At 46.3% G+C, this 11,683-nt stretch overlaps 1 protein-coding gene across 3 annotated transcripts; it reads left to right on the top strand.

Annotated features, from left to right (window-relative positions):
• Positions 1-303: 303 nt before the first annotated feature.
• On the top strand, positions 304-10,869 carry C1s (complement C1s). 3 transcript variants are annotated; one of them, XM_013145104.3, is made up of 13 exons: positions 304-575; positions 873-958; positions 1,298-1,422; positions 1,616-1,823; positions 2,019-2,196; positions 3,189-3,314; positions 4,225-4,424; positions 5,076-5,229; positions 5,582-5,697; positions 6,092-6,170; positions 7,029-7,157; positions 8,001-8,075; positions 9,742-10,869. In XM_013145104.3, exons 3-13 carry the CDS (start codon positions 1,400-1,402, stop codon positions 10,536-10,538), a joined length of 2,085 nt encoding a protein of 694 aa, XP_013000558.1. In that variant the 5' UTR covers positions 304-575; positions 873-958; positions 1,298-1,399; the 3' UTR covers positions 10,539-10,869. The 3 variants fall into 3 exon arrangements, with proteins under 3 accessions (XP_013000558.1, XP_003463282.1, XP_005000694.1); XM_003463234.5 differs by having other exon boundaries at positions 805-958; XM_005000637.4 differs by lacking the exon at positions 873-958 and having other exon boundaries at positions 305-575.
• Positions 10,870-11,683: the final 814 nt, after the last annotated feature.

Genomic DNA, 11,683 nt, shown 5'->3' with positions numbered 1-11,683 from the left:
AGCTATAAATTATTGTCTCACCATTAAACTTGCCTTGAGGGCAGGGATGGATTGGGACAAATACTGTGCTCTCCCTGGATTTGTGACTCATCCAGCTAGAGGGTTGGACTTTCTGAGTTTGGTTTTTTCTGCTTAGTATCAGTCTCCTCCTTTTCCCACAAATCACCTGACTTCCCTCAAACCCTGAAACACACCCTTGGCTGAAAAACAGGATTAGGCAATCTTCGAAACTCCCCATTTCTCCTCTTCCCATGGAGCCCTGATCTCCTCTGGATCGCAGACCTGGGTGGAAGATGCAGTTCTGGTTTCAGAAGCAGAGGGAGCTCCAAGATCGAGGCTGGACTACTGTTCCCTGGAGTGTGGTCTCCCAGCCCCCTCTTTGTTTTGATCAGGGAATTTCGGACATGCACCCTTGGGTAGGGAATCGTATGCACGGAACCAAGACAGGGAGATCGGCCAGAGGTTCCTGCACAGGGAGCGACAAGGCCTGCCGCCTCTGGGAGCCCACAGTGTCGCCCAGCATGAACGCTGGCAGGAGAGAGGACTGACTCATTTTCTCCCATCAGCTTCTGAAGGTAAAAGCCTGAAAACTGCACCACAGAGCTTTGATGGAAGAGAAAAGTCTGGGATAAGATAGAGGGCTGGGAAGAGTAGACCAAGAAAAGGCAGAACACAGACAACCTATTTCTCTCATGCTGACCCCACCCACCCCCACCTGCCCACCTCATACCATTGTTTTTAGAGATAAAAGCAATTTTGGTAAGACTTTCCTAGGGACCCTTGGGAAATATCTTGTCTTTGTAGTAAAAAAAACAACAACAACAACCAAGGACTCGGGGCAGCACTAGCCCCCTCACGCTACTTCTCCCAAGGTCCCTGCCCTGTCCTACAGAAGGAAGCGCGTTCCCCCATCAGTGGTCACTGAGGTGTCAGCAGAAACACATGCACCGTGAGCAAGGTAGCCCAAAGTGATGGTGCCATTGGGAGGGTGGGGGCTGTGCTAGCTGGGTGGGCAAAGACTCCTGATAACCCATAGAAATGGGAATACTGTTCTGCAAGGGCAGGAGAGAGACTGACAGAGGGGGCTGGGAGTGGGGCAGAGAACAGAAGAGGAGGAGGCTGGGAGAAGTGACTTATTCCCTTTGGAGAAAAATTGGAGAAAGCCAGTGAAGCAATGGGAGAAGATTTAGTTCTAGTTTAGAAAATTAGTTGAAGTTGGATCAGGGAGGATGTGAGAGGCCAGGTGTCACCTGGTGACTTCTAGTGGTCCTACTCTGTTAAACTGTGTTTTTCTTAGGAAAGTGACACTGAACTCCAGGTGACTGCTCATCACCAAAGCGGGTGCCTTTCACCACTTCAGCTCCAAAGTCCAGAGAAGCAGAAAGCCAGGACTGGTGACATGGGCAAATCGCCAGCAATGTGGTGAGTGACCCGGGATCTCCAGAGATGTACACAGTCTCCATTTCCTCCAGCTTCTGAGAAAAGGGCTAAGACCCGAAGCCTGAGTTTTGGTTTATTCCACTTTAAGATTCTCTTTCCCTTTCCTTTCACCCGTGAGTACTGCACAAGGTCCTGAGTCCCTTGGTGATGCCTCTCATTGTGCCTTCTCCCTCAGGTGCGTGGTCCTGTTTTCTCTTTGGGCCTGGGCTTATGCAGAACCTACGCTGCATGGAGAGATCCTGTCCCCTAACTACCCTCAGGCGTACCCCAATGATGTAAAGCAAACATGGGATGTCGAGGTTCCAGAAGGATTTGGGATCCACCTGTACTTCACCCATCTGGACATAGAGCTGTCAGAGAACTGCTTGTACGACTCAGTGAAGGTATACTTCATGGAGGACAGTCGGGGAGGCCAGGCCAGGGTGAGGAGGATGTAGGAGTGGGTGCCTCAGGCATGTTGTGACCAGAATCAAGGAGCCTTGTGGGAGCAAAGGATGTCCTCCTTTTGTCCTTTTTTTCTGTCATCTCCACTTCAAAATATTAACCTTTTTAAAGCATTGTTGTAACTCTTCCCTTAGATAGTGTCAGGAGGTATTGAAGAAGGAAAACTCTGTGGACAGAGGACCAGCAAGAATCCCAAATCCCCCATCATAGAAGAGTTCCACATCCCCTACAATAAACTCCAGGTGACCTTTACATCGGATTTCTCCAATGAAGAGCGTTACACCGGATTTGCTGCTTATTATGTTGCCGTTGGTAAGATTCAAAAGATTTGAAGCAGAAAGATTCTTGCACAATGCATCAAGTGAGGGTTCTTTGTGTAATTTTACAAAGTATTAGCTGGGCATGATGGTGTGCACCTGCAATCCCAGCACTGAGGAAGCTGAGGCAAGAGGATCACCAAGTTCAAAGCCAACCTGGAATACACAGTGAGACTCTTTAAAAAACAAAACCAAACCAGGCCAGGAATTTAGCTCAGTGACACAAACGCGCCTGCCTGAGATGTGCAAGATCATGAGTTCAATCTCCAGTACTGCAAAGATCAAAACAAAACAATAACTAAACTATTGACTTGTCCTGGGTCCCTTCAAGTGTCACCTTTGTGAAATGCAAATGGATGATCATATTTTAGTAGTGATGGGTAATAATAATAGTAGATAAAAAATGGTAACTTGTTGAGATCCACTACGAATTGGGCACTATGAGCAATTTTGCTAAAGTTGTATTATTTTCACTGCAACACTTCAAGGTAAGTGTCTTCATATAAAAGTGAGAATAACAAAATTAGTAATGTAGCAAGAATTGCCATGGAATGCGCAGTTTTCAAATCCGTTTATACCACATTCACACTTTCAGTTGTGTTTCAGGTATCTTCAGGTTGAAATGGAGTTAGGAGCTCTTCTAAATTATTGTTCAGATTTGAGAGAAGGAACCACATTGTATAATGTGGTAAATGTGCTCCTTATTTGCTCCTGCGGAAGACCCTTGTCTTTGCCACTGAAACGCTAAGTGGCAAAGCAGCAGTTTCTCGGGGTGAAGGTTCCCCACGCTAGTCCAGTGGCAGGGCACAGCTCTGGAACCTCAGTTCGGGAAAGTGATATAGAATCATACCATTCTGAATGTGGGTTTTGGAGGCCTTTAAGCAATGAATCTGCCTTGTAGAACTCTTTCCTTGTAGATTTGGGTTTTACCTCATTCCTCTTTCCAGGTTCTTGTCCTTGACCTCCATCTTTCTTTGCTCCTTATAGATGTAAATGAGTGCACAGATTTTGCCGATGTCCCTTGTAGCCACTTCTGCAACAACTTCATTGGTGGCTACTTCTGCTCCTGTCCCCCAGAGTACTTTCTCCATGATGATAAGAGGAATTGTGGAGGTGAGCTTGTCATCAAGGGGGTGGGAGCCCTCAGAAAGGGCATCGCCTGTCTTCCAATTTTGATTAGGCTCACCCTCACTTGACATCCATTCTGTTACCCATAAATTCAGAGAGAAGTTCAGGAGGGGAAGAAGATAAGGAATGTTAGCCTTCTATCGCTGTGTGGAAACGCTTGACAGGAGCAATTTAAAAGGAAGAGGTGTTTATTTTAGCTCATGGCTTCAGCCCTTTCAGTCTGTAGTCAGTTGTCTAATGTCTCTGGGCCTGTGATAAGGCAGAACATCACGGTGGGGGTGCGTGGTGGAATAACCCTGCTCATCCGATGGTGGCTGGAAGCAGAAAGAGAGAGAGACAGACAGAGATACTGGGACAGACAGACAGAAATAGAGAGAGAGAGAGACAGAGACAGAGACAGACAGGGAAATAGAGAGAGAGAGATACAGACTAGAGTTCCAGTGTTCACTGATGGACATGTCCACCATGATCCAACTTTCTTCTACTGAAACCCGTCTTCTAAAGGTTTTACCATTTCCCAGTAACACCACAGGCCAAGCCTGTAATATATGGGAATTTAGGAGACACTGAAGATCTAAACCATAATACAAAGGTACAGGATAAAGTTAGTTAATTGGAGAAGAGAAATAGATGCCTCTGAAGAGTCTACCCCAGGCTATTCATAACCGTGGAAGTCTTCAACATGAGCACAATGATGGGACTCAAACAGGCACTGGATGTCTCTACTGGTGGGTACAGGGTATATAATTGTTCCCGTGGACTGCACTCAGAAATGGACCCTAGGAGAGTCTGAATGAGGGACTGTCAGTTTATGACAGAAGCAGTGGTAGAGTAGGGCAGGCACTTCTTTGCTTAGCCCTCTATTTGAGTCTCTCTTTCTCTTTTTCTCTCTCAGTCAACTGCAGTGGGGATGTATTCACTACACTGATCGGGGAGATTGCAAGTCCCAATTATCCCGAGGCATACCCTGAAAACTCAAGGTGTGAATACCAGATTCAGCTGGAGGAGGGGTTCCAAGTGGTGATGACCTTGAAGAGAGAAGATTTTGATGTGGAGCCAGCTGACTCAGAAGGGAACTGCCGGGACAGCTTAGAGGTGCGTGGCTGATGATTAGTTCTTGCCATCGCTCCAACTCATGCAGAGGGATGATGAGTTCGCCCTCCTCCCTTTCCCTCGCAGCCTGTCTCCCTCCCCTTCTCCCTTCTCCTCCTTCTTTTCTTTTTTGTGTTACTAGAGATTGAACTCAGAGTGTTTGCACTGAGCTACATCCTCAGCCCTTTTTTATATTTTGTTTTGAGGCAGGGTCTTGCTAAGTCGCTGTTTCCCAGGTTGGGCTTGATTTTTTAGTCTTCCTGCCTCAGAGTAGTAGGATTACAGGCATGTGCCACCATGCCGGTGAGAGAATTCTTGAAGACAAAATTATTTTTCTTCCTGTCCCTTATTTTTATTTTTTATTTTTGTCTTTTTGAGACGAGGTGTTGCTACACAGTTCAGGCTATCCTTGGGCTCATTTTGTAGCCCCGGCTGGTCTTGAACTTGCAACGCTCCTCCTGCCTCAGCCTCCCAAGGGCTGGGATTACAGATGTGCGGCATCATGTCTGGCTTTCTTCCTGACCCTTATTTTCTTTTTTCCTTATTATTTGATATTCTATTTATTATTTTATTGCTTTTACCTCCCCATTCCCATTTAATCTTTTTCCTTTTATTATTTCTCTTTTCTGGTTTCATTATGTTGTTTCCTTTCAGTTTGTTACAAGAAGGCAACGGTTTGGTCCTTACTGTGGTAATGGATTCCCTGGGCCACTAACCATAGAAACCAAGAGTAATACTGTTGATATCATCTTTCAAACTGACCTAACAGGGCAAAACAAAGGTTGGAAACTTCGTTACCATGGAGATCGTAAGTAGCCTAGAAGTTCCTCTTTGGTGATAATGAAGTCTCTGGACAAATGTAGAATCAAAACAGATGGACTCTTTTTGATAAGAGTCCTGAGACACTTCAGTTCCTCAGGAAGATTGAACTCTGTCAATATTGCTAGAAATGTCTTGCTGTCTAGTAGTCCTTCAACTGGACCTGACAATGCGGAGGAGTTGGGGTAGAGACTCAGTAAAGCCATATTATGTTGGAACACGAGGCATTGGAACTGAGGATGACTGATGATTTTAGAAAACGTGAGAGTGATGTAGAAAGAATAGTCTCTACCTAGCTAGTAAAAACTTTTTTTTCTTTCCCAATTCTCATCTTTTCCAAGCAATCCCCTGTCCCAAAGAAGTCCCTGCCAATACAATTTGGGAGCCTGAAAAGCCAAAATATGTGTTTAAAGATGTAGTGAAGATAACCTGTCTAGAAGGATTCGAAATTGTGGAGGTGAAGTATGCTCAGCTTCTCTGCAGATCTCTGGCCCCAGGTCGGGATTAACAGACTGTCCTGTTCTTTGCCTGATGTCCCTGTTAGAGCAAAGTATGAACATCTACACCAGGACAAAGTGGCTTGAGATCTTTGCCCTCGTGGGTCATGGAGCTCTTTGGCCAGCTTGACATCCTTTTGCTCTGTTTTGAGTCTTCCTGGGGAAGGGCATCGGACAGTGGTCTTTTAGTCCTAAGTCTTGGGTGCTTTGGGTCATTCTGCTAAGATGCTCCTAAGCTTTTTTTTTTTTTCCTGTGAGGATTTCTCTTTGATCTCAGGCCAGAGATCAATTACATTTTGGTTTTTGATTTCTCATATCTATTTTTATAAACTAATGATGATATCTATTCTCTAGGGAGGCTCTGACCCAATGTCTTTGTATTCTACTTGTCTGAGCAACGGAATGTGGAGTAATTCCAAAGCGAGATGCCAACGTATGTGTCCCATCAATGTGAAACTTTTAATTTTCCTCTCAAAGGCAATTGCAAAATCTGCCCAACAAAATTCAGATGTGGTGGCTGGCATAGTGGTGCATGCCTGTAGTCCTAGCACCTGGGAGATTGAGGTAGGAGGACTGCCTTGAGTTTGAGGACAGCCTGGGTTACATAGTGCGTTCAAGGCCAGCCTAAACTACACAACAAGACCCTATCTCAAAAAAAAAAAAATGTGATGCTGTGCGTGTGGTGGTACATCCCACATGCTCCCAAGGCTGAATAGAAAGATCTCAAATTTGAGACCAGGTTGGGCAGATTAGTGAGTCTCTGCCTAAAACTAGAAGGCTGAAGGTGGAGCTCAGGGTGAAGTCTTTGCCTACCATATGTGAGGACTTGGGTTTCGTTCTTACCACCCTGCACCCCGGTTCAAATGCATGCTTTCTTCTTCAGGCTTGTGAGAGAGTAATTGGGTTTGAGAAGTGAAACCAGTCATGGATAATTTTTAGTTCCAGTCCTGGGCTGCTCACAGGTCCTTTAGACTAGTAGTTTTCTTCTAAAGAAAGGATCTGTGGAATTGGTAGTTAAGACCCCCAATTAGGTGTCTTCCTGGCTTCTGCAGGATCCTCCGCCAACCACTGAGCAACAGGTTCCTCTCAAGCTTTTGAGAGTCCATCTGCATTGGAAGATTTCAGTGGGCTGGAGGGTTGGGTGCGTCATTTGTAGAGGCTGGTATAGGGAGATTCATCCTGGGTGCTTACGAATATGGGGAAAGGAAGAAGGCAGGATGGCACAGGCCCTGTGGCTCTTCCTGGGAGGAATTGGCTGTTGGACCACTCATCTCCTCCCTTCCTCTTGTAGCTGTGGACTGTGGTGAACCTGAACCCATTCGAAATGGCAAAGTTCAAATGCCAGCAGAGACTTTATTTGGTTCCGTCTTTCGCTACACTTGTGAGGAACCATATTACTACATGGAACATGAAGAAAGTGGTAGGTTTCTTCTACCAGCATCATCTTTCTTCTACCAGCATCATCTGAGAGAGTGTGAATGTGTTGGAGGGTAAAGAGTATGACCTTTCTGAGTCGCAGAGAGTTTATTTAAAAATGGGGGAGACAGAACAGATCTTATCACCCTCTTGGCTTAATCTAAGGATACAGCTTTCATGTGGGATGGGGGATATTCTCACGGTCATTTGTGAGGAATCTTAGAGGTCAGCTTAGCTTCATGGCTGCAGCAGGAATTCCCTACATCACTCACTTTATGTGGCTATCCAACTTTGGACCAGTTGTTTCATGTAAAACTCGTGGGGGGATGTTTCTAGCTGCAGGTTGACCTGCTATGATGACTGACTTTCTTTTTCATTTTCATTTAATTATTTCTTTTTCTTGTGGTGCTGGGGGTTGAGACCAGGGGCTCATGCATGCTAAGCAGGTAGGTGCTCTACCACTCAGCTACATGCCCAGCCCATGACTGGCTTTCTTGATGTAGAGGCCTTAGTACTAAGTGAGACTTAATACTAAAATGAATTATTATCGTGACCTGTCCTTCCCCTTCCTCTTCTTCTTTTTCTCTTCTTTTCTATCCCTACTTGAACTTTCTCAATCATTCCTCCAACCATCTTCCTCTGCTTTGGAGCCACGGCCCTCTTCCTCTCCTCTGTTCTGGCTAGGATAGAGGGCTGAGGTGTTCTTTGAGGGTGATTGTTTTCTAGCTGACCTGATATGACTGCCTGTTCAAACCCCAGAGACGCTGAGGCTATGCCTCGAAGAGGGGATGGAAAGAAGAGAGCCAGTGTGGCAGAGGGTGTGATTATGTTCTTTGTGCTCTTCCAGCTGAGTATCGGTGCTCTGGTAACGGGAGCTGGGTGAACGAGGTGCTGGGCACAGAGCTGCCGAAATGTGTTCCAGGTAATCAGGACGTAGGTGTGGGCAAGGACAACAGCCACAGGTGCAGGGGTGTGGTGGCGGCCACCATCTGAGAGTACTCTAACCTTCCGGAACAAGGGCTTTATCTGGTCTTCCTGAGTCCTGTTCAGTGAGGTGGTGTTTGCCTGCCAGGGTTGGCGGTTGAGGGAATAACCCACAAGTCAGGTTGAGGTTGACTGAAGTGGAAATAGAAAAGTCAACTGCTGGCAGTTGGTGGCAGAGTGAGGGCCAGTTAGGTCGGGCAACATGGGCACAGTAGATAAACACAGAATGGCTAAAAGCCGGGCCTGGAGGTACAGACTGAAGAATCATCATTCATAGCCAAGTGTGGTGGCTCACGCCTGTAGTCCCAGCACTCGGGAGGCTGAGGCCAGGAGGATCTTTGCGAGTTCGAGACCAGCCTGGGCTACAAAGTGAGCTCAGGGCCAGCCTGATCTGCATAGTGAGACCCTGTCTTAAACAGAGAAAAAAAAATCATCATTCAGAAAGCTAGTTATTCTATTAAAAGTCTGGGGGGAGGGAAACAAGATACAGAAGAATAAAAAATAAAAGAAATGAAGGATTGTAGCTGGGCATGGTGTCACATGCCTATAGTTCCAGCATTTGAGAGGCTGAAGCAGAAGGATCGCATGAGTATGATGCCAGCATGGGCGACATAGTGAGTTCAAAGCCAACCTGAATTATGTAGTGAGACTGTCTCAAAAAGAGAAAGGAGGGCTGGGGATTTAGCTCAGTGGCACAAGTGTCTGCCTGGCATGTGCAAGGTTGTGAGTTTGATCCCCACTACAAAAAAAAAAAAAAAAAAAAAAAAAAAAAAAAAGAGAGAGAAAGGGAGGGAGGGCAGGAGGGTCAGAATTGAGGGCAGCACTGGGGCAAAAACCTGAATAATAATAATAATAACAATAATAAATAACAATGCTGCTAAGCACTCTGGTGCATTTGTCACCCATGTCCCTGTGACAGTCCTGTGAGGTAGCATTATGCATGAGTGAACTGAAGGTGAGCTCACAGAGTTAGTTAGGGATAGGGTTAGGCTTTGAACCCAGTGAGCAAAGGACTTAGATTAGCTGACTGCGGTAGGGCACCAATGGGGAGTGGCAAAATGGTCCTAACTGGAACCAGTCTGTGGGAGTGGAAGGTCAAGATCAAACCAGGGTGGAAAATAAAAGACAAAAAGCAAAGAAAAGATGAAACCAGAGAAGCCTCTCTCTACATAACAGGAAGACTTGGCTTTCTTCAGAGAGACTTGGGCACAGCTAAGTCTGTGGTAGAGGTGAGAGAGAAGGGTTTCCTCCTGGGCCTCAGGAGAAAACGGGAAGCTTGCCTCCTCCACAGTCTGCAGGGAAAGAGGCTCCTAGTGGGATTCCGGGCTCCTGTGCTGAGTGCATGCATGAAGTTGTGCCTGAAATGCTGGATCTAGCTGTGGGTAGCATAGCACACTAGTTCTTTCTGGATGTTAACGCATAGGCTGCCTCTGCTTAGCCAAGTTGGCTAGTGGCACTGGCAAAGGGGACATTTAGGGTAACTGGAGATGGTTGACTGTATTAGGAATTCCACCTCCCAGTGGTGAATTACTGGAGTGGTTTGGAGAATTCTCAGGAGTTGGCACTGTTTCTTGTCCCTCCCCTCCTGTCCTCTTTCTTCCTAGTGTGTGGAGTGCCCAGTAAGCCCTTTACAACATCACAAAGGATATTTGGAGGCTCCATTGCGGATATTGCGAGTTTCCCCTGGCAAGTCTTCTTCCATTCCGAAAGGGCTGGTGGGGCCCTCATTGATGAATACTGGGTGCTGACAGCAGCCCATGTCGTGGAGAGAAACTATCATCCGACAATGTACACTGGGTTGAACCTCACGAAGAGCTCACTGTTAGCCAAGACCCATTCGCTCGCCGCTGAGAGTGTATTTATTCACCCAGATTGGCAGCGGGTGGATGACCCAAGCATGCGAACCAATTTTGACAATGACATTGCGCTCATACGGCTGAAACAGCCAGTGAAGATGGGCCCAGCTGTGTCTCCCATCTGCCTGCCAGGCGCCTCCCTCAACTACAGCTTGTCAGTAGGGGACCTGGGTATGATCTCGGGCTGGGGTAAGACAGAGAAAAGAGATTGGGTTGTCCAACTCAGAGGAGCCGTATTACCTGTAACTGCTTTAGAGATGTGCCAGGGGGTAAGACCGAAAAATCCAAAACTGGACCCCAAGTCATATATTTTCACAGAGAACATGTTCTGTGCTGGAGGATCGGGTGTGGACAGTTGTCAGGGAGACAGTGGTGGAGCTTTTGTTGTCAAAAGGCTCATAGAAAACAGATCTAAATTTTATGTCTTTGGTGTGGTGTCCTGGGGAATTGAGTGTGGGACCTATGGGGTCTACACCAAGGTACAGAACTATGTTGAGTGGATAAGAAGGACCATGAAGGAGTATAGCACCCCCCTTCAGGACTGACCACACATATCTTCTCTATGGGTGTGACTAGGCCACTGTGCCCAGCTCCTTGTTATTGTCCCATCATTTTATGCTGACTGAGAGGAGACGTGGGATCATGATTAAAATAGAACACAATTTTCAGGAAGCCTGGCTGGATATCATGTTTGATCACAGAATTGTTAGTGATTCAGGTGTGGCCTGCAGATAGGCTGGGAGGGGTGCTCCTGTCTCCTACTATTCTCCAGGGATACCTTAAGTTTTTGTTTCTTCTTTACTTGTTTAATATTCTATTTGCTTTCTAATTCTCAATGCCTATTATCTACTTCCAATAAAGCATGTTTATAATTCATTTCTGGCTGATGGACTTTATTCTACATCAAGACTTCATAACAGCACAGGGGAGTAGAAAGAGATAGAATGTGGGCACCTAGCCACTCCCATTTTATTTGTCACAAACGCAGGGAATTCAGCTTTTCTGCTTTCTTCAGTGGAGATTCCTGAGTACTGCACTGTTAGACTTGGCTGAGTTTCTTTTGTTTGTTTGCCTGTTTGATTGGTTTTGCGATAAGGTCTTGTGATGTAGTTCAGGCTGGCCTTGAACTCACTATGTGGCTCAGGTTGGCTTCAAACTCACCACGATTATCCTGCTTCAGTATTCCAAGTGCTGGAATTATAGGCTGTGCCTCCACACCTAGCCTTCTTTCTGAAGAGCTGGAGCTGGAATCTAGATCTTATACATGCCAGGTGAGCACTCTGCCACAGAGAACTAATATCTGCCCCTCCATTTCTCTCTTTCCTCTCTGTGCTCAGGATCAAACCTAGAGACAGCATTTTTTACTCTGAAGACAAGAGTACTATCTTAGAGTGATGATTGTACTATGAAAAGTCAAGGATTCAGGGGAACTCTGGCCTGTTTGGTGTGACGGTGGCTTTCAGGAAGGCAGTTTTTACCAGAAGCCAGCAGGGTTGTAGTTGGGGCTTATCAGGAAAGGACTCTGATCTTCCATAGACCCAGAGGGCTGAATGCAACAGTTGACTTTAGAGTGGATGGTCAACACAAGCGGGAACTCTATCAGCAGGGCCAGAAGAATCACGGCATGTCATAACACAGGTTGATGTCAAGGCACCCAAGTGGCACAAAGCCATGGTGCTACTCTGTACAG

The sequence above is a fragment of the Cavia porcellus genome, unplaced genomic scaffold, assembly GCF_034190915.1.
Source record: "Cavia porcellus strain 051 isolate PalLab524CR breed Dunkin Hartley unplaced genomic scaffold, mCavPor4.1 scaffold_27, whole genome shotgun sequence".
In the NCBI taxonomy this organism is placed as follows: Eukaryota; Metazoa; Chordata; class Mammalia; order Rodentia; family Caviidae; genus Cavia; species Cavia porcellus.
Note: the sequence above shows the minus strand (reverse complement) of the source record. Positions and strands in the feature narration are given on the sequence as shown.